A 20958-nucleotide genomic window follows, 5' to 3' on the forward strand; every position below is an offset into this window, starting at 1 on the left:
TGCTGCTATTTCTTTTAAACACAACTGCTAAATTACAGTGTAAAAGTTATGCACTAATTTTACATTAGTAGTACTTCGGTGCACTTGAGAAAAGTATAGAGTACTAAATAACACTAAAAATCTATTTAAGAATTACTGGTAAGTACACTTAGATGTTCTTAAGTTTTATCTTAAAAAGTACTAAAGACTTTTTTAAATTTTGTGTATGTGAAGTACAAAATTAGCACATGAAAATAGTACATTTACTAAGCATACTCAAAAAAAGTGTATTTTACTGCACTTTTTTTCACCTAGGGAGGTCAGAGTTCAAATTTTATACAAAATAATGTGCTTTAAAGCAATGTCATATGATATGACCCCAAAATTATGAAATTAAACGTTGTCTCAAAAACATGAACACATGACTTACTATGCAGTGCATCTGTAAAGCTCAATGTTAGAAAATTGTGTTAGCAGCATAATACCTCATGGATTTGAACCCGGGGAACACACATACTGATAAAAATGTATAACTTGTAATGCACTGTAAATCGCTTAATAAAAGCATCTGCCAAATGCATAAATGTAATATTTGTACCCATCAACATGCAACAAGCTAACATGCATCAACTACATTCATTTTTGAAAGTGTGTTTGTACTTATAAGAAATGTGCACAGGGATTTGGGTTTTTAAAGCAGACGGATTAGAGAAACACAGAGCGAATAAAAACAACCAACCCCACTGTCTTTATTTAGTTAGACATTTTACAGTAGTCACTCTTATAGTAGCTGCCTTGAGTTTTTCTTTATCTCATTGTTTTATCTATCTTTAATCACTTAGATCAATGCAATGGAAGAAGAATGGAAAAAAACAGAAAAAAGAAAACATTTTGGCAAGATATAGTCATATGGATCCAACCCAATGCATTCAGCAGGGTGATACTGGCTGATATTCAGTTCAGTCATGGCAATTCTGTATCGTGGGCTTTTTGAACCTGCACAAAACACATTAAGATGATATAGGAAGCATATTTAACACCTATTAAAACCGAAGACATCATTCGAAAGCCTCATTTAAAAACTACAAATGTATGCTCGTAACTCAGCGTTTGATATGTAACCGTCGTTTCAGATGCACTGAACATGATAGAAATCAGCTAAAAAATAAAATAAAATAAACATTACGACGAGGATACTTTGTATCAATACGATGTCAACAACATTTCTGATTTTGCTGTCGCAACTACAGTGTCGTCTTTTGTACATTGTCGAGTTCACTTTTAAGGGATGCCGTTCGTCAAGTTACAACATTAAAAAATGGAATTCATTCGTTTGTTCGTGTACTGCCATCAAACACGTTCGACTGCGATGTATTGGACCCAATACTGAATATAAGTGTGCAAGGAATACAGTCAGTGCAAGGTGTCGACATGCAATGCATTCTGGAAGCTGCAGAGTTTACCGAAAGACTGAAAAAACAAGCTGGGTGCCACACCAAATCATCCGAATTTAAAATCTGAACACTTAGATGGCAATGTCACCAAATAATAATAATAATAATAATAATGCACATCAGTGTTTCTCCATAGTAGATTTAAACACAAACACATGGGTGGTTGTGTAGCCCAGGACTTTGGGAATGATAAAGCCGAGCTTTGATGAAGATTCGTCTCGGTTTAGTCTTCCCGAGTGGACGGCTGTGATAATACTGAACAGAGTCTGGCACACGGGTTAAACTAGCAGTATACAGGCATTTGTACATTTGTCTTGTGAAGCGGCAAAGCTTTAGTTTCCTGCGTGATGGATGATTTTCCCAATGGTGTTTGAAGCAGCGAGCAGCTCACACAGCATGATGGCAAATCAAAGGAAAAGCTTTGACGGTACAATACACGATGAGAAAGCCAACGAACCATTAGCCATCGTTGTACCCGGACCCCAGATATTAAGAGATGGGGTTCGGTAAGCACACCCGAACACTAAAGGTGAAACCAGAAAGAGAGAGAGAATAGAAATACAAAGCAGAAACTCAAGAAAGTGGATACTGTAGGAATGGCACATGGATACTGTGAGGTCTCTCCAAAAGATCGTCCTGACCTCGAGGGAAAAATGAGACGGACACAGAAAGAAGCCATCGATGACCTAACGGTACAGAGTTACTTTAACACTGTTTACATCTTACACCTCCCGAAACCCATCCGGAGCAATAAAGGGCGAAACCTGCCCCTAATGGGACCGCTCCCGTACAGTGGGAAAAATTCCCCGGGGATGTGGTCGGTGATCCGTGCAGGAAACGGAGCGGCGCTGGGGGCGGGGCTGCAGGATGAGGGTGTGGCAACTGCGTACACAGGTGGATAATTTACAACTACAAATTTATACACACACGCATTACTGGTACAGAATATCTACATGGATTTATCCGGAAAGACAGCGGCAGTGTCCGTGATCTGCACGCTCCTCGTGTCTCTCTCGTGTTTGCTGTAGTGTGATTTTAGCTGTTCTTCAGCACGAGTCTGTCTTCGGGAGAGGGGAAGCAGTGCAGTTGGCAGACGTCCGGGGCGAGCATGCCGCACGAGCGCAGGTCAACGCTCTGCAGCGAGACGCAGCGACGCAGCAGGGACAGACACTGATCCGTCACCTTCACACAACCTGAAACACACACACAATTTAAATCAACTACATATAAACATCAAACTTTGATGCTCCTGATCTAGTTTGAATTTCACAGACAGGGTTACGCTTTTTTCACTGGGAAAATCTATATTTTTCCTTACAAGAGGTCATGGTATTGCTTTTTGACATATTTTCATACTCATTACATGACTGATTGTCTTTAGAAAGACTTTTCAATAAGGTATGGTGAACTGATGGTCAATCCATAATAGTTTTTTGGCCGTGTACCTGCCAGGTTGACGTGGGTTAGGCTCTCTCTGAGAGGTGACATCGGAGACGTCAGCGTGAAGATGGTCTGGTCTGTGATGTGGCAGCACTGACTCAGGTCAAGTTTGGTCAGGTGAGGCAGGTAGCGCACTAACAGCCGGGACACAGCGTCCGTCACTTCCAAGCCAGCCAGTCGGAGCTCGGTCACATTCTGGAAACGTCCACCTCGGTTTTCCCCATTAGCTGTAAGGAAGGGTTACAGTCAGTACAGTAAACTAAAAGACACGAACAGCACAGTCCAGGGCTGAAGGCTCAACATCTAAAATGTCTTAAAAGGTATGGCAGTATACTGTGAAATAAAAGTTCATAAAAGAGGCCCAAGGAACCTTCAAGATTTAAAGACCATTTGTGCTGAAGAATGGGCCAGAATCACTCCTGAGCAATGCAGACAACTGGTCTCTCCATACAAGAGGTGTCTAGAAGCTGTAATCACCAACAAAGGCTTTTCTACAAAGTATTAAATAAAGTGTGTTCAATACTTATTCCCTGTGTCACTTCACTTTACTTATTATGACTCAACTTGTATACTTAAATGTTCTGTTTTTTTGTTGTTGTATGAATTCAATATTTGGCTTGATGGCTACATCTGATGGAAATTTTGTGTCAATAGCCCACTTAAGAAATCCCCTTACTGATAAAATGCTGATGTGTAAAATACTTATTTTCCCCACTGTACATCATGAAATATATAATTACTGTGAAATAAAACGACAGATTTTTGGTCATACCGCCCACCCTGATGCATACATAAAACATCAAAAAAGATAAAAACGGAAACAGAAAGGCCTACTCTGTCATACAAGCGCAACAAAACCATTGGAGAACAAAAACACAACACTTGTGCTTCTCTTTAAGAAAGCCTCCAACAGAAACACTCAAGGAATCAAGACCTGATCAACACCAATGGCTTAAAACTTCAGCAGCATACATGCATACTCCAGCAGTGTATAGTGTTTCAATCACTGTGTTTACATCCTTACAGATAAGCATACACAGAGTGAGAAAAACTCAATACACAACAACTGAATTATAAGAGTGAAGCAGTTAAAGGGCAAACTACAAATCAGTGGTCTCCAACATTAGATTGCCCGGACAGAATCTGCGAGTGCCCGCCAAAACACATTAAAAGCCTCAATTTTAATATTTATTCATGACATTTTTTAATTAAAGGGCACCTATTATGCAAAATCCACTTTTGGACATAATATGTTTGTACTAAAACCACCCTACTAGGGGTGACCCCGAATAGTCGAAGATTCGATGCATCAATAGGAGCTGGATTTGACTACCAATCTCACAGTCGAATCGTCGCAGATGTGTTATGAAATGAGGATCATTCAATTTTGGCCCTATATGAGTGCACATTATCTGAGCTTTCTACCAATATATTAATATACGGCATATTATGCTAATGCTATGCAAATAATATATGAAGTAGCAGCTATATAAATATTTTTAAAATGAGTTAATAAATCCAACAACCCCTGTGACCGGGCTACACGTCCATAAGAGATTTCTATGTTAATAAACCATTGGCTCTTTGTTTCTACATTTAAAAGACAAAGCTGACAATTCTGGCTATACTTTCGTTCTTTTAATAATTAATTTTATTTATAAATCACTCTGGGTTATCTGGTTTAACTATTTGGCTTGTGTTTTGTTTCCGTGCACTTTAGGCATTTTTCACATTTGTTCTGCACCTTGTTACTTCTGACTTTATTTTATTAAATGTTTTCTTTATTCTAAACATAAATTCTGATTTAATTTAAGTCTGTACATTTTGGATTGCTTTTCGTTGCATCGATGTTGCGCTATTGTGCTGGCCATGATGCTGGCGCATGCAATTTAGCCGAACGCGCTAGGTGCTCTGGGTCTCATATGTAGGAGTGCATTAAACTAAACATAAAAACACAGATGTTTTTTGACGGGTATACATTTTAAAATGTATTTAAAACAGGGTGATTATCTTGTCAAAAGTTAAACTATAAAACAGGTAAGCCGTTTCTTTAAATTTCGTTGATGACACGGAAATATCCGCACCTAAGGTATATTTATGCCTGACACAACTGTTTTTCTTGTGATTTAATATTATGGTCGTTGTTCACTTTTAAATGATAGATAAGTGATTCCTGAAATAAATAATATAAGAATCATCAGTTGTTTCTGTCCTTAAAGTGAATAGAGATGATCAAAGTTAAAGTAAGCAAACAGTATTTCTGTAGTGTCTATAAAATCTTTAATTTCAGTGTTTTTGAGAATTGGAATTGAACTTCGACGTTTAATGATGACGTACAGCGAGGACGCAAGATCGCTGAATAACGCATATTGAGAAACAACCCATGTTCGGCATCCGGAAGTTCTTTCGCAGCGTTGCGCACAGTGCGTAAAAGTTATCGATCACTTAGCGAACCGTCATTATCGTTTTATCGAAAACATTTATAAAAATGTATAAAATTATCACCCAGCACTACTTTAAACAATGATAAAACAAGTCAAATAAAATCAACAAGTAAAACAAAAACGTTTTGAGTAGACTATATCATAAAAGTAGCCTTCCAGATTGTTTGATCAATTGTGATAGCCTCACAAAACGATGGGAGACCCTTGCCAATCAAACAGCACTCTACTCAAGCACATCAACTACAGAGTCAGAGGATACATAAAGTATACAAGCAATGGACAACATGATCAAATTCACCTCTATATGACACTAAACTCTCCTCACTTGACTGTGTGCTATACTAAGGAACTGGGAAGTGCTAGAAATCCATGTCTACAGCAAACAAATGCATGCACCTGTTCTTGAACGCAAACCGTGATCTTATGAGATGCTCCGGCAAAATATCCGAATCTCTGCTGCATCGTCCCAGTGTTTTTGAATATCCTGCAAAACATCAAGCAGAGGCTTGTAGACATCGATGATGAAGTGCCAAAACCAAAGCTTGTTGTCCCTTCCAAACATAACCACAGATATCATGAGGGTCTTTTGCAAACTCCCTAACTAAGAGTTGTTTAAGAAGTCAAATGTGGTAAACTTGCCTGCAAAAGGACACAAGCACAATGCACAGTATTGCATTTGGATTGGTAAAGTCGGTCCAACACCCAATCCATGGTTTGTCACGATACCGATCTCATGTATCCCAAATAGGATCATTTTTAACCCAGGATGTGTTTTGTCCAATATTTACCCAACATGGGAAAAAAGTGAAGTGTTTCATGTAGCAGTTTCAATGATGCGCAAAGCAGTTAAACAAAAAAGTGCTTTTTTAAAATCACCAGAGAGTGATCGTTTCTGCCTGATGCTTATAAATATCAGTGGTGTCGTCTTGTGTACCTGTACACGATATACTAGCTGGGTTAAATCCAAAGAGCATGCCCAGACCTTCGGGAAGGGGGATGCGCGTAAACAGAAGCTCCAGATAAAGACAAAATTATTGTTTTCACTCTCGCAACTCCCTCAAAACACCCACTGATTGAGACGCAAAAAGTCTTTAAAAACAGCGTTTGTGCAACTGCATGTGTAAGGGTTTGACCATCCGCTCTGTTGGCAGCTTTTTCCAGTCACAAATATGTGAGTGACCGTATGGCGCAAGTGGTCCATGCCTCCCTCACTCATTCTAAAAATCACCAGTGGCGGAATGATGCGTAAACGATGCGAAATGGTGAAGCGGTTACTGTGACGATGATGGTGGAATATCTCACAGATTTGAGAACCAGAAATAACTTGATTTGAGCTTTGAGAAACAATGCTCAGGTAGGCTGTGGCATTTAAACGATGCCCAATTGGCACTAAGGTGTCTAAAGTGTGCCAAGAAAACATCCCCCACACCATTACACCACCACACCAGCCTGCACAGTGGTAACAAGACATGATGGACCCATGTTCTCATTCTGTTTATGCCAAATTCTGACTCTACCATCTGAATGTCTCAACAGAAACTGAGACTCATTAGACCAGGCAACATTTTTACAGTCTTCAACTGTCTAATTTTGGTGAGCTCGTGCAAACGGTAGCCTCTTTTTCCTATTTGTAGTGGAGATGAGTGGTACCCGGTGGGGTCTTCTGCTGTTGTAGCCCATCCGCCTCAAGGTTGTGCGTGTTGTGGCTTCACAAATGCTTTGCTGCATACCTCGGTTGTAACGAGTGGTTATTTCAGTCAAAGTTCCTCTTCTATCAGCTTGAATCAGTCGGCTCATTCTCCTCTGACCTCTAGCATCAACAAGGCATTTTTGCCGACAGGACTGCCACATATTGGATGTTTTTCGCTTTTCACACCATTCTTTGTAAACCCTAGAAATGGTTGTGCGTGAAAATCTCAGTAACTGAGCAAATTGTGAAATACTCAGACCGGCCGTCTGACACCAACAACCATGCCACGCGCAAAATTGCTCAAATCACCTTTCTTTCCCATTCTGACATTCAGTTTAGAGTTCAGGGGATTGTCTTGACCAGGACCACACCCCTAAATGCATTGAAGCAACTGCCCTGTGATTGGCTGATTAGATAATTACATTAATGAGAAATTGAACAGGTGTTCCTTATAATCCTTTAGGTGAGTGTACATTTGAAAGGAGTTGTTTTTTGTGAGTGATTATGTAAGTTTCTAATTCTAGTTATATATTTTGAGTAAATATTATCACATGTGTAAATCAAGCCACTTTCACTTTTCTCCCACGTAAATAAAGAGACTGTAAGAAAGTGCAAAGAGTGAATTCGAGCAGAGACCTGATCGCGTGTCATTAGAAGGCGGAGCCAGCAGTTCTTTTAGGTGAGAGTCTTTAAGATCCTCCACGCGACTGAGATCCAGGAGACGCAGACACGGGCACACGGACTGGCACAATGCCGAAACCGATGACCACGAGCAGCCCGATACATTCAGCTCTAGCAGACCTGAACAAAGGTGGACAGCTCTATTCATGAACATGTAATCCTTTCAGATGTCATCAAAAATCACAAAAAAGCAGAGTATAACCATACAGCTTGACCTGTAATGATGGCAGGTGGGCATGACGTACCCTGTAAACGGTTTATCAGCCACATTAGCTGCTTCTTGGAGATGTTGGTGTAGCCCAGGTTGAGAGAGACGGGCTGTCTGCGGATAATACCGCTCAGCATTATGGGAGTAATGGAGCGCTGACGATTCAAATCAATCTGTGTCCACAACTTCTTATCACAACACCTGAAAACAAACACACACTTTAAAGATGGCTAAATAAATACAACATGAGGGCAGGAATTGTTGTTCTGATTTAACCTATATATCTCACTATTTAACATTTTGTTAAATGAATAGTTCACCCAAAAATTCAAATTAACCCATGATTTACCCTCTTTTTCACACAATTAGGGTTGTATTAGAAAATGTCCTGGCTGTTTCAAGCTTTATAATAGTAGTAAATGGTGCTTCTGATTTTAAAGATGGTTTTAAATATTGAGATTTTTCTTACAAAATCGCATCGATTGCACCCAGAAGACCTTTAATAACCAGCCGTGTGGATTACTTCTGTAAAGGATGATGCACTTTTTTGGCTTCAAATCAGAAGCACCATTTAATACCATTTGGAACAGCCAGGACATTGTCTAATATAACTTCAAAGGACTTTGTCTGAAAAAAGATAATCATATACATCGAGGATGGCTTAAGGGTGAGTAAATCATTTTTGCGTGAACTACACTCTAAAAACAAATGGTGCTAAATAGCAACAAAAGTGGTTCACTGGCTCGTAATCATAGGGGAACCATTTTAAGTGCCATATAGCACCAATGAAGTACTTGTGCACCTTTGTAGAACCATATTGTCTTATATAGAACCATATCTGGTGCAATAGTGGTGCTATATCACCCCCTTATGGCATTACGAGCATTTAGAGCTATTTAACACCAATTTTTTTTAGATTGTATCCCTTTAATATTACATTCAAGAACATTTGATCAGTACTGGTATAAAAATCCTTATATGAATAACAGATACACACAATACCTTATAATGACAGCATGAAAACATGTAAAAAGGCCAATTGCAGTAAGTTAATGAAAATAAAGCGTATAGAAAACAGAGTAATAAGTGTCAGTGCTGATCAGTGGAAAATTTATCCAAGTGCGTTTCAAAAAAAGACCTTGATTTATTTACACAGTATAATATCGTGCAGTGAATATTCAGACACAACCAACAACACAAGATAAAATTCATGACAGGCCTGAGCACCAGGTCTATTTCCAAATTGTGGATCTAGAGAAATAATGCATAGGGCTCAAATTTATGTAGCCCTTGTGATGAGAAAAATGTCAAGTCTGGTGTGAAACTGGCTCTACTAATTTATACTAAGGCCCTTTTTATACCTGGTATGAAGATGCTTTGTATTTAAGCAGCCAAAAAAGACTGTTAATGCCCTGTCCACACGTAAACGGTATTTTCAAAAACGTAGCTTTTTATATGCGATTTCGCCATTCGTCCACATGGAACGAAGTATCAGGTGACTGAAGCCGAACCTTTATGAAAACTCTTGCCAGGGTGAAGATTTTTAGAAACACACCACGGTTGCAGTGTTGTTGTATAGACTGCAAAACAGGAGTTTTTGGCTTGTGACGTTGTTGGTGCAGAGGCAAGACTCTGCAATGGTTCCTGATTGGCCAACGTGGCTTTACGGTTAAGGATATCGACATCTGTTGGTTTGGCGTGCTATTGACAGCGCTTCATATTATGTTTTTGCGTGTTCGTGTGGACACATTTTTTTTAACGGAGGGAAAACTCTTTAAATAGTTTATAAAAATACCGGTGTACGTGTGGACTAGGCCTTACTCTCAACCTATTAATCTGTGATGTATAAGCACTACACTGAAAAAAGATTCATTGAATTTAATAATTTTTTTTTAAGGTAAGTGGTTGCAATCAACTTATTTAAGCTACATTTAAACAAAAAAGATTAGTAATGTAAAATAAAATATAAAACTTTTGTTTAAATGTAGTTTAAATAAATTTATTGCAACCACTTACCTTAAAAAAATTGATTAAATTCAATGAATCATTTTCTTCAGTGTAGGGGTGTAGCGGTATATAGAAGTCACGGTTCGGTGCGTACCTCGGTTCGGCACGGATTTGGAACAAATGGGAAAAAAGCATTAAACACCTGGATCTTTTCAATTGTTAAAGGGACATTCCACTTTAAAAAAAAAAAATGCTCATTTTCCAGCTCTCCTAGAGTTAAACATTTGATTTTTACCGTTTTGTAATCCATTCAGCCGATCTCCGGGTCCGGCACCACCACTTTTGGCATGGTTTGGCACAGTCTATTGAATCTGATTGGACCATTGGCATCGCGCTAAAAAATAACCAGGGTTTCGACATTTTTCCTGTTTAAAGCTTGACTCTACTGTAGTTACAAGACCGACAGAAAATTAAAAGTTGCGATTTTGTAGGCAGATATGGCTAGGGATTATACTCTTAAACTGGCGTAATAATCTGTGACTTTGCTGATGTAATATGACTGCAGCAGGCGTAGTGATATTACGCACTGCCCAAAAATAGTCCTGCATTGAGATTTACTAAGGGGACTATTTTCAGCTGCTGCCTAATATCATTGTTATAATAACCATGTTACAGCTGCAAAGTCCTTGGATTTTACGCCAGAATGAGAGTATAGTTCCTAGCCATATCAGCCTAAAAAAAAATCACAACATTTAATTATCTGTCGGTCTTAGTACACGGTGTAACTACACAAGAGTCAAGTTTTAAATAGGAAAAATATTGAAACTCTTTGGTTATTTTTAAGTGCGATGCTAATGGTCTAATCAGATTCATAGGATTATGCTAAGCTATGCTAAAAGTGGAAGCACGAGAACAAGAGATCAGCTGAATAGATATCAAAATGGTAAATCTCAAATATTTAACTCTAGGGGAGCTGGAAAATGAGCATATTTTTGGAAAAGGTGGAATGTCCCTTTAAAGGAATAGTCTACTCATTTTAAATATTAAAATATGTTATTACCTTAACTAAGAATTGTTGATACATCCCTCTATCATCTGTGTGCGTGCACGTAAGCGCTGGAGCGCGCTGCGATGCTTCGATAGCATTTAGCTTAGCCCCATTCATTCAATTGTACCATTTAGAGATAAAGTTAGAAGTGACCAAACGCATCAACGTTTTTCCTATTTAAGACGAGTAGTTATACGAGCAAGTTTGGTGGTACAAAATAAAACGTAGTGCTTTTCTAAGCGGATTTAAAAGAAGAGCTACGTTTTGTGGCGTGGTGGCACTTTTGTGAGTACTTCGACTCGGCGCAGTAACACCCTCCCTCTCCCATTATGAGAGTGAGAAGGGGAGCGGACTTTTCAAGCGAGTCGAAGTACTCCCAAAAGTGCTATTACGCCATAAAATATAGTTCCTCTTCCAAATCCGCTTAGAAAAGCCCTACGTTTTATTTTGTACCACCAAACTTGCTCGTATAACTACTCGTCTTAAATAGGAAAAACGTTGATGTGCTTGGTCACTTCTAACTCCATCTCCAAATGGCACCACTGAACGAATGGGGCCAAGCCAAATGCTGTCGAAGCGTCGCAGCGCGCTCCAGCGCTTGCGTGCACGCACACAGATGATAGAGGGATGCATCAACAATTCTTAGTTAAGGTAATAACATATTTTAATATTGAAAATGAGTAGACTATTCCTTTAACAGTACTTGATAGGTACTTCACTAATAGTACTTCATGAACCTCATTTACATTTAAAACTACTGGCAATTTGTTTTGTACATACATATAAATCAGTAATAAAGCCAAAAGCTTAAGGGTTTTGAGTATAAATGTAACAAAATGTTTAATACAATGATTAAGAGATTTTTGTTTAATTTAGTTATGCCCTTATATTTAAAAGTTTATGTGTTGTTTTATTGTATTCCTTATGGAAATCAAACATGGTTTTACTATACAAAAGTTTGCCAAATAGGTGAATTCTTATTACTTTATAGATTAACTGGATATACCTTGGTTAAAATATGTTTCAAGTGGTGAGTGAATGGGATAGTTTTCCTAAAAATACCATAATAAAAGCAGCCGCTTGCGTTTGTTTCATTTTGAGAGCGTGTGAAAGTTGCACGAGCTTATTTTGTCCAAATATCTGAGAAAGCTCTTACATATACATTTGTGCGGCGTGTTTACTAATAATAACACAAGCAACGGTAGTCTAACAGTATATTAGTGCCATATTACAGACTCGCCCATGGACCATCCCCTCGAAGTCATCGGGACAGAAGCGGACAAATGACATTCCAAGCACGCCTCCAAAACATTTTTTGACGTGTAATGTCAACACCATTTAAGATACATCTCTTCACAATTTCACATCAATGTCTCGACATTACTTAGTTTGACCAGATTTGAATTGATTTAGGTAAATATAAGAGGACCATTTCAAACTTTGTTTTGAAGGGATAGTTCACCCAAAAATTAAATATTCATTTTAAAATGTTCAGTTAAATATTCATTTTTGAGTGAACCATCCCATAAACTCAGAATAGCCACATCCATGTGATCAGACCCCATGACTATAGCTTAAATTGAATCAACACTGTGCTAAATACTCGTAATGAAAACTACATTAATAATGTTGTTTGCTACAGTGACACTGCCCAACAAGAATGATGTGTATCATCACGTTTCAGGCGGCGTAATATCTCACCAGCGGCTCCAGGTGCGGCAGACGCGCATGCAGACACATAGCTGCCGTTGATTAAGGTGTTGGAAGACACGAAGCCACACCTCCCTTGGCAGCACGTGTGAAGCGCCGCTGTCCAACGGCAAGCAGTGCGGCTCGGGGCAAGCGGGCGGCGGCCGGACCAAGTGCCGTTCCATTTGTACAGGCTTCGGAGGCGAGGGCACAGCGGCGGGGCTACGCTTTACCAGCTGCGAGCGTGCGGGTGCCAAGCGGGACTGCTGAGAGCGATGCAATGCTAGTGAGCTACTGACAGGGTTCGAAGCAGCAGTACCGCCATTCGCGGTACCGGAAGCCACAGTCGTACCCGTGTTTTTATTTGAGGGATTGTTTTGTCCTTGACGGCTTCCGCCACGAATCTTACTGCCGCGGCCGGACTTAGCGGCTCCGTGTCGGTGATTGGTGACAGTACCGCTGTTGGAATTCTCCTTCTCCTGCGTCTCTCGACCACCGGCCCGTGTGCGGCCATTACGAGTCTCCTGACCGTTAGCACGCTTGGATGAGGAAACGCCCTCGGAAGCAAGTCCATGTCCGGTAGGTGGCGCTTGCGTCGTTGATAGCGGCGACGGCGGGGCCAACGTAGAGGTTTTGCGACCGCGGTCCCCCGAGGCTTCTTCCTCATCGGCCTCCGTGTCAATAACCACTTTGCGCGCTCTGTGGGACGCATCTCCTTTGCGCCGCTGCGGTTCGTCCACGTTGTCTTGCTCCTTTTCCGCTACGAAACTGTCACCTTCAGAGTCCTCGCTGGCACTGAAGCCCAGTTCTGCCAGACGGCGGTTTCGCTCTCGCTCGCGGACGCTGCTGTTGCCGTACGCAGGGGCCGGAGAGGAAGGTTCAGAGACGGCGGCGGGCGACTGCGATTCAGAGTCCGACTCGGAGTCGGCTTCAGAACTTGATGAAGAGGAAGAACTGGAGTCCCGTACGCGCTCAAAAAGCTGACACATTCGTTTAAAGCGTTCAAGTTTCTCACGGTGATGAGAGCGCTGGTCCTGGCTGGGGTTTAAAGATGAGGCCTGAGCTGCAGTGGAACCTCCGCCAGAGCCGTGGCCACCAGATGAAGACGAGTTCGGCCCGTTTGCTTCAGAGGAATCAGAGGAGTTGGGTTTCGTTTTCTGCAGAGCGTGGTACAGAAAAAAGGTGCTGTTATGAAAGCATCTATTTAATATTCGTTTTAACAAAACAAGCCTAAAATATATAAAAATTATACCTTTTTCAGATGCTTATCACGTGCACCCTTGATCTGTTAGACAAAATAGAAAGCTTTCATAAACACAAGTCTTAACAGGGTACGAATTTCAGTTCATTTAAAGAAATATATGTGACCCTGTCTGTGAAGTCCAGTCTAAAGCCTATAGGGTTCCCACACCTTAGTTAACTTCAAATTCAAGGACCTTTCAAGGACTTTCCGGGTCCAATACCATCAAATTCGAGGACTCAATGTGGGGACACATTTCAAGTGAGAGCAAGGTTAAATCGTGTTACCTTTTAAGATACATTGTTACATTTCCCTTTCGGGGGAACTTGTGCTGCATCACTGCGGTGACACTTTGGGGACGCCTCCAGGGGTAAGTGCGTCTGAATGTGTATATCAAATTCAACCAATGGTGAGGCTTTACGACAAGACAGTGTGCTGCGGGAGTCAGGAATATATCGCTATCTAAAATATTGCCAAAGACGGCATTACAGGGACGCAGGAAGTATGGCAAGGGAGACGCAGCGTCTCGTTACATACGTAACCCCATGTGTCAAACACAACTATGCCAAAAAAGCATTTTGGTATGAATCAACATTCGCATACAGAAAATATACTGAATTTTCGGTCTATAAGCCACGTTTTTTTTTTTTTTCAAAACTTGGCTGGTGCTGCGTCTTATAGTCAGGTGCGCCTTGTGAATTAACTTTGACATTTATGGGGCAAGAGACAACATTACTACAGCCGCGAGAGTTCGCCATATGCTGCTTCTGTATTTATGTAATTCAATAAATACAGTGATGCGGAATGACGAGTATGCGAACTTCGCGCTAGTTGGCTTGTTCGGTCAATTTAGACTATTCAACCTTCCAGGTAAGTTCTGTATGCTATGGTTTATCATTTAAATAACTGATAATATTACTTTAACGTACAGACATCTATTCAGCCTGCTGTTCTGTCTGCTAATGTTTAATTGAATAACTTGCCTTTCTAGATTAAATGTCTGTTCTTCTGCTTGGATTTTGTGATATCATTTTCTAATTAAACGCGATGTATAGTCCACTGTGACTTATATGTGTTATTTCGTCTTAATGACGCATTTTTGAATTATGCGGCTTATACTCCGGTGCGGCTTATAGTCCGGAAAGAACGGTAAGCATTTAAAGCGAACAGTTTAAGACGTGTGCTTAAAAAGTCTAGAATTTTTATGATATTATCCTACACTACACTATCTATTTTGCATAAAATAGATTCAAGCACTTTCAATGACCTGTATCTATGTATTTATATTTTCAAAAACTTTCCAGGGTCTTGATTTTTTCCCCCAGATTCACAAACTTTCAAGGATTTCAAGGACCTGTGGGAACCCTGAGCCTCATAATCTATTGATGCATCAAAGTTTGATTTCATTCATTGACTTCCTATTGATTGACATGATCTTACTCGGTCAATATTAAAGACATTAAGGGTGCGTTTCATTTCTCTGTCTTACCCCTTTCCCTTACCCCTTCACCTCGGTTTTTCGCGTTCATGTGAGGCGAAGTGGTGTCTCAATTCTCAGTTTGATCAAGGGCTAGGGCCAAGGCGTAGGGATACATAGCCCTTGAAACGAAGTGTGATAATGACCACACTCGAAAGAGAGGGGTAAACGTTAACGTAAGAATATCTCAGGAGAGCCGGCATCAAGACGTTTTATTGATGAACGTCGAACTGTCAAGGAGTCGCAAAAATGAAAGTAACGTTATTTTCTGCAGTTTAGTTGAGAGTATATTATGACACACATGTTTTATGATACTTTTAATAAAATGTTCAAGCAGTTTTAATTGTAATGTTTTTGTTTTGAATCGCTAGTTAAGGCGCTAGCTAGCAGCTAAGTTATGCGCTATTTGTTGAGCTCGGCTCAGGCAATCGATACCACAACCTGAGACAACGGCATCTTCTTTGTTTGTCAACGCTTGTCTGTTTACGTAGCAGCCGGTTAGCGGCAAGGGAAAGTGACGCAAACGGTAATCGAGTGGTGTCTCATTGTTTTAGACGAACGATCTGTCTACCCCTTTCCCCTTTACTCGGTTTTGAGGGGCAAGGGGAAGACGAAGACAAAGGGGTAGGGGTAAGACAGAGAAATGAGATTGGCCCTAAGGTAATTTTTCACACGATATTCTTTACATGATGATGATTTTATGTAGAAAATCGTGAATCAAAAAAAATTTGGTTTTGTAAAAGCGCCATAGGACCGACCTTCTTTTTGGAAGCATTCTCCTGGGGCAGATCTTTCTCCTTCTTGCGTTTATGCCCATCCTGACGGGCCGTATCCTCTAGAGATGGTGGCTTCTTTTTATTTGGCGGCGGTGCATCATCTGTCAGTTTCCAGCGACTCACTTCCCCATTGTCCAAACGTCTCTTTCCTGAACCATCTCCTTGATCCTTAAGGACGCACAGACTCTTGTAATACCATCACACTAAATGCTAACATTTTTACAATTATTGGATGTATGACACTTCCAAATGCTTTTAGCTCCATGTAGATTCCCAATCTTACCTTACTGGTTTTTCCCTCCTTGTGGCACTTTGGACATTCCCAGCAGTTTGGGATCTCATCATTTATAATGCCTTCAGACTTACCCATCTGTAGGAGACAGTAGTATAGTCATTTAAAGCGGAAAACAGCAAGCTCAAGTGTGGTGTTTTAGCACACAATCAGACACAGCACAGACCTTCAGACAGCTGGGGTGAATGATCTCATTGCAGATGGTGCACTCCATCAATGAAAGGCTGAACTTCTCCTCTTCTGACTCCACCGTGTCCTCCTTTCCAGCTTCGCCACACGCAAAACACACGGCTGTGTGTGGCAACACCGGCTGGAGGAAGATGACGATGACAGGAGAAAGTGCATGAAAGAGACGCTACGAGTATTGTGTTGTAAATAAAAAATACATCTGAGAAGAACAACGTATTGTGAGAACGCATGGGCATGCAGTCTCTCATGTGTAGTCCATGTGGTGTCTCATTAGTTATTTTATCAAGAACTTTAAATTTATAAGAAATGCATGAATGAGTGAGTGAGGTGTACAAGCTTTATTTACCGCAGTGCACTGCCTGAGCAGACACGACTGTTTCATTCGGCCTGGTCCACCAAACTTCTTCATGTCTTTGCAGAAGTGGCACTCGCCGCACTCGGTCCGCATGCAGGCTTGACAGCGCCGGCAACGTGTCCGTCGCCGCCGCGCCCCCCCTCCCAGCGCCTTACTGCCAGACATCCCCTCTGCATTCAACTGAAAAACATTCAAACACATTAGACGATCAACCGTTTCCGGTTTTAGGGCTCATCACATGAATCATTTCAAGACAAAACACTCAAAAATGTCCTGGAAAAAATAGGTAAGTACATTAAAAATATCTTTGTGGTAACCACGATTTCACTATCGGTAAAAACAATATTTTACTACAGAAACAATGATTGAAGGGTAAATCACGAGCAAACTACATCGCATGCTGCTGATGTGACCTGTGAAGTAGTTGCCAGCGTTTTCCCCACTTTTTTTATTTAAGCCATTATGCAACCATTGTAAACAATACTTGAACAGCCTGTATAAATGCACAAATTACTTGCAAGCGTATTCTGTGTCTGTACACAAGCAACTATGTCAGCAGGTGACGTCAGCAGCATGTGCAGTAGTCTGCTCGTGAACGCACACTGAAGGACCAAGGAGGAAAACAAATTGTAAAATAAAATTGTTTGTTTTTTTGCGCAAAAAGTGCTTTTTGGCGATGCCTTTCATGGGGAAAATCAAACTACAGTCTATGGGACAGTCACATGCCTCCAATTAAAAATATATATATATATAAATATATATATATATATATATATATATATATATATATCATAAAATTTGTTCTGAAGACATGCTGATTTAGAACAACGCAGGGGTAAGTGATTTATGAAAAGTTGTAATTTTGGTGTAAAATAACCCTTTAATTTTATACGGGGTAGCACAGAAGTCAACTTCGTTCTCGTCATTAACATTTTTCAATTGTTGCTACATACTGCAGGTGAAAGTGGATGATCAGTTTATCAGTTAAGTATCAGTAAGTTTTGGGGTTTTGAGCAAGCACTACCCTTTTGGGTACCGTACAAGTGGCGCAGACTGCCAGTGATGGGTCACAGCTTCCTTGTTGCACTTAAATTTTTAAGTTTAATCAACTTGAATTTACAATTTATTACTTTCTTGACTAACGAGGAGTTGCTATAAATTATACAAATGTTGTATTAGCTTAAAGTTTTTTTAACTTTATTTTTATAATTAAATAAATGTATTTTTTTCAATTCAATTTAATTTTATTTATATAGTGCTTTCACAATTAGTAATTTTATCAAAGCAGCTTCACATTAACAGAAGCAGAAAGTGAAAGAAAGTGACAAATTAATTAAACTTAAAAATTTAAGTGCAAAAAGGAATTTTTACGGATTCATCAATATATCGGCCTATGATAGCGCTGTGCAGTTAATCATTTTTAATTTCAAATTTTATTTCAAACAATTAAAAAACAACATAATCGAGGTAAAACAATTAATGTGCAATTACAATATAAATTGCATGCTGCTGGACCGATGTGTTTGTAAGGCACCACATGCTTTAAAGCTTAAATAAATGCATGTTTTTAAAGCTACAGAGTAATCGGGGCAAATAACCGCGTTTATTATTTTTACCAAAATAATCGCGATAATGATTTAGTCCATGATTGAGCAGTCCTAGCCTATAATTAAATCACAGATAAAAGCCTTTTTATCACTATTGGACATCGGCCGATTGTTTAAAAACAGCCGATGGTCAGGGCAGATTATATCCAGATAATCAAAAGGCGACGTGAAACGCATCAGAATTCATGTTGTGTGATTATTTATTTTGATTTGGGTGACAATGACAACAAAGAAGCAGTTTGTATGCCCTAAACTTCCAGGAAAATACGAGGAGTAAAAAGCTATCGGTATCTATCGGTATCGGTAGATGTTATTCTTAATAATAGATATTAGCACTAATATTTTTTATAGGTGCATCTCTAGTCACAACTTGAAACGGGTGTCAGATCTGTTTTAATATTGTCATGGACAGAATAGAAAATAATATGAAATACTAATAAATAAAAAGCTGCCCAGTCACGAACCCCTTAAAAGATTAGTCTTATGTTTTGATGTCAAATGCTTTGAAATATGTGCACGTTTATCTGTTACGTAAGACTGACTGCTACTAACCCAGTATTTGTTTCATGTGTTAGGCTGGTAGGAATCACACCTCTGCTGTCGTTTATACAGTTACAGTATTGTCAATGATCCTATGTCACACACGCCTCCCCTCTCCCAAACACAGGCTGACTGCACCACAGCTTCCCATACAAACATTTATTATGGTGCTGCCTACATACAAAATACAGTTACAGATCCCACAGTAGTGTCATTTACTTCAATATGGGATCTCTTGCTGTCATATTTACTCATTTCAGATTTATTATAGTAATAATAACTGTGGGATTTTGGTGGAAACCACAGTTACCATGGCATTATTATAAAAATCTTTGTGTAGGCCTGAATTTCTTTTAAAGGTGCAGTGAAACACTGAGAATTAATGTGGCGGTGTGATAAACACACACGCACTGTTATAATCACATATAACACTCTCACTCATTCATGAGTGTTTCACAGCTAACATGAGCAGCTAACCTCACGCTAACCAGCACGTTAGTTACTGCTTCAGACCTCACAGGAAACCACCACACTAACTCATAACCATTAAATCCCAGCCGTACATTACGTCATGTAAAACATAACGTGAATACGAACATATATAAGATGTATGAAATGAAACTGGCAGTTTATTCTCTGTAAGCATCTATCCAGAAGGCTAACACTGGTTAGCAGGTCTATTCATGTCCAATACTGCGCTACTAACCAGATTCACATCAACCTGCTGTCTTTGTAAAGTGATGCACTGGCCAGTGATTTATCAAACGTCTTCATGTAGGTGTAATTTTACTCATAATAATGTTTATATGTCACGCGTTCACAGTTGTGTAGCTCCATAAACACAACACATTACGGGCTAACAGCGCACATCACCTCATCACTGAGGACTAGAGGAGATAGTTAAACTCACCTTGTGTGGAGTCGCATACTCCTTGATCGAGCATTAGAATGATGATTTCTTATGATAGACGACCACAATGAGAAAGGGAGAGAGAGAGAGGGGGAGAGAGAGAAAGACTGAGAGGGAGAGAGATCGCTTCCTTGTTTCTCGGCTCGTGTTTCTTGCTTTCAGTCTTCTTTCACGCGCTTACATGTGTGACGCTAAACACCCATCACCAACAAACCATAGCATCTATCGTCACGTTAACAACATTTATAATCAATAAACAATAACAATCTTTCGAGATAAGATAGTTTTGTTATCTGACAATGTCTGCTGCTCTGCAGGTCCAGCCCAGTCTCTCTCTCTCAATGTGCTCTCAGTGGCTATTCAGTCATCAAACATGGTATCAAATCTTCTCATCATTGATGTGTACATCCAAACATTCTTGTGGGATTTACACGGACGTTATTCCTGTCGCCCGAGATTTCCGATTGATCGCCTGAAATAAGAGCAAAGAGCAGAGACGCATAAACGTGGCTTTTGTTCGTCTTTCCTATTGTGTTGCTTTCCTGTAGATGTGTGTCATGTAAAATATAACGTTCACGTGATCGCACGGCACTGACCACATAGCCTAAATAATCGCGATGCCAGCACACTCCGTATACTGCTCATGAAAAATTTTATAAATAAATAAATAAATATGGTAAATATAAAAAATGGAGAGTAAAAAATACGGACGCTCCTCCCGCTGTATTCGTCAGAGGCGAAAAGCATCATGGGAAATGCAGTCCAGTGGCGCATTACCCAAATTCTAGCTAACGTTACAGATAGATGCTTGCGTAAGAAAAATACATAATATAATTATATAGTAATTTGGTCACATAGATAGTACAATAATAGTGCTGACATGTCCTATCTTGCAAAATCTGTGTATTCAAATTAGTTACTATAATCTGAGGTAGAAGGTAAATTAAAGTGAGTCTGAAACAACTTAAAATAGAGTCGGAATAAACTGAGAA

General features: G+C 39.8%; 2 protein-coding genes across 3 annotated transcripts in view; one reads left to right on the plus strand and one right to left on the minus strand.

Annotated features, from left to right (window-relative positions):
- Positions 1–20958, plus strand: part of LOC129455390 (SH3 and cysteine-rich domain-containing protein 2) — a 213808-nt gene that overhangs the window by 102839 nt on the left and 90011 nt on the right. The window lies entirely within an intron of this gene.
- On the minus strand, positions 705–20753 carry LOC129454906 (F-box/LRR-repeat protein 19). Of its 2 annotated transcripts, XM_055219491.2 has the most exons (12): positions 20265–20753; positions 19967–20157; positions 16901–17089; positions 16532–16675; positions 16357–16443; positions 16056–16241; positions 13833–13865; positions 12593–13737; positions 7934–8097; positions 7644–7808; positions 2879–3100; positions 705–2626 (listed from the first exon to the last, which is right to left on the minus strand). In XM_055219491.2, the coding sequence occupies exons 3-12, from the start codon at positions 17072–17074 to the stop codon at positions 2469–2471; spliced, it is 2478 nt and encodes an 825-aa protein (XP_055075466.2). In that variant the 5' UTR covers positions 17075–17089; positions 19967–20157; positions 20265–20753; the 3' UTR covers positions 705–2468. The 2 variants fall into 2 exon arrangements, with proteins under 2 accessions (XP_055075466.2, XP_073714155.1); XM_073858054.1 differs by having other exon boundaries at positions 19967–20753.

Source organism: Misgurnus anguillicaudatus, chromosome 20 (genome assembly GCF_027580225.2).
Source record: "Misgurnus anguillicaudatus chromosome 20, ASM2758022v2, whole genome shotgun sequence".
NCBI lineage: Eukaryota > Metazoa > Chordata > Actinopteri > Cypriniformes > Cobitidae > Misgurnus > Misgurnus anguillicaudatus.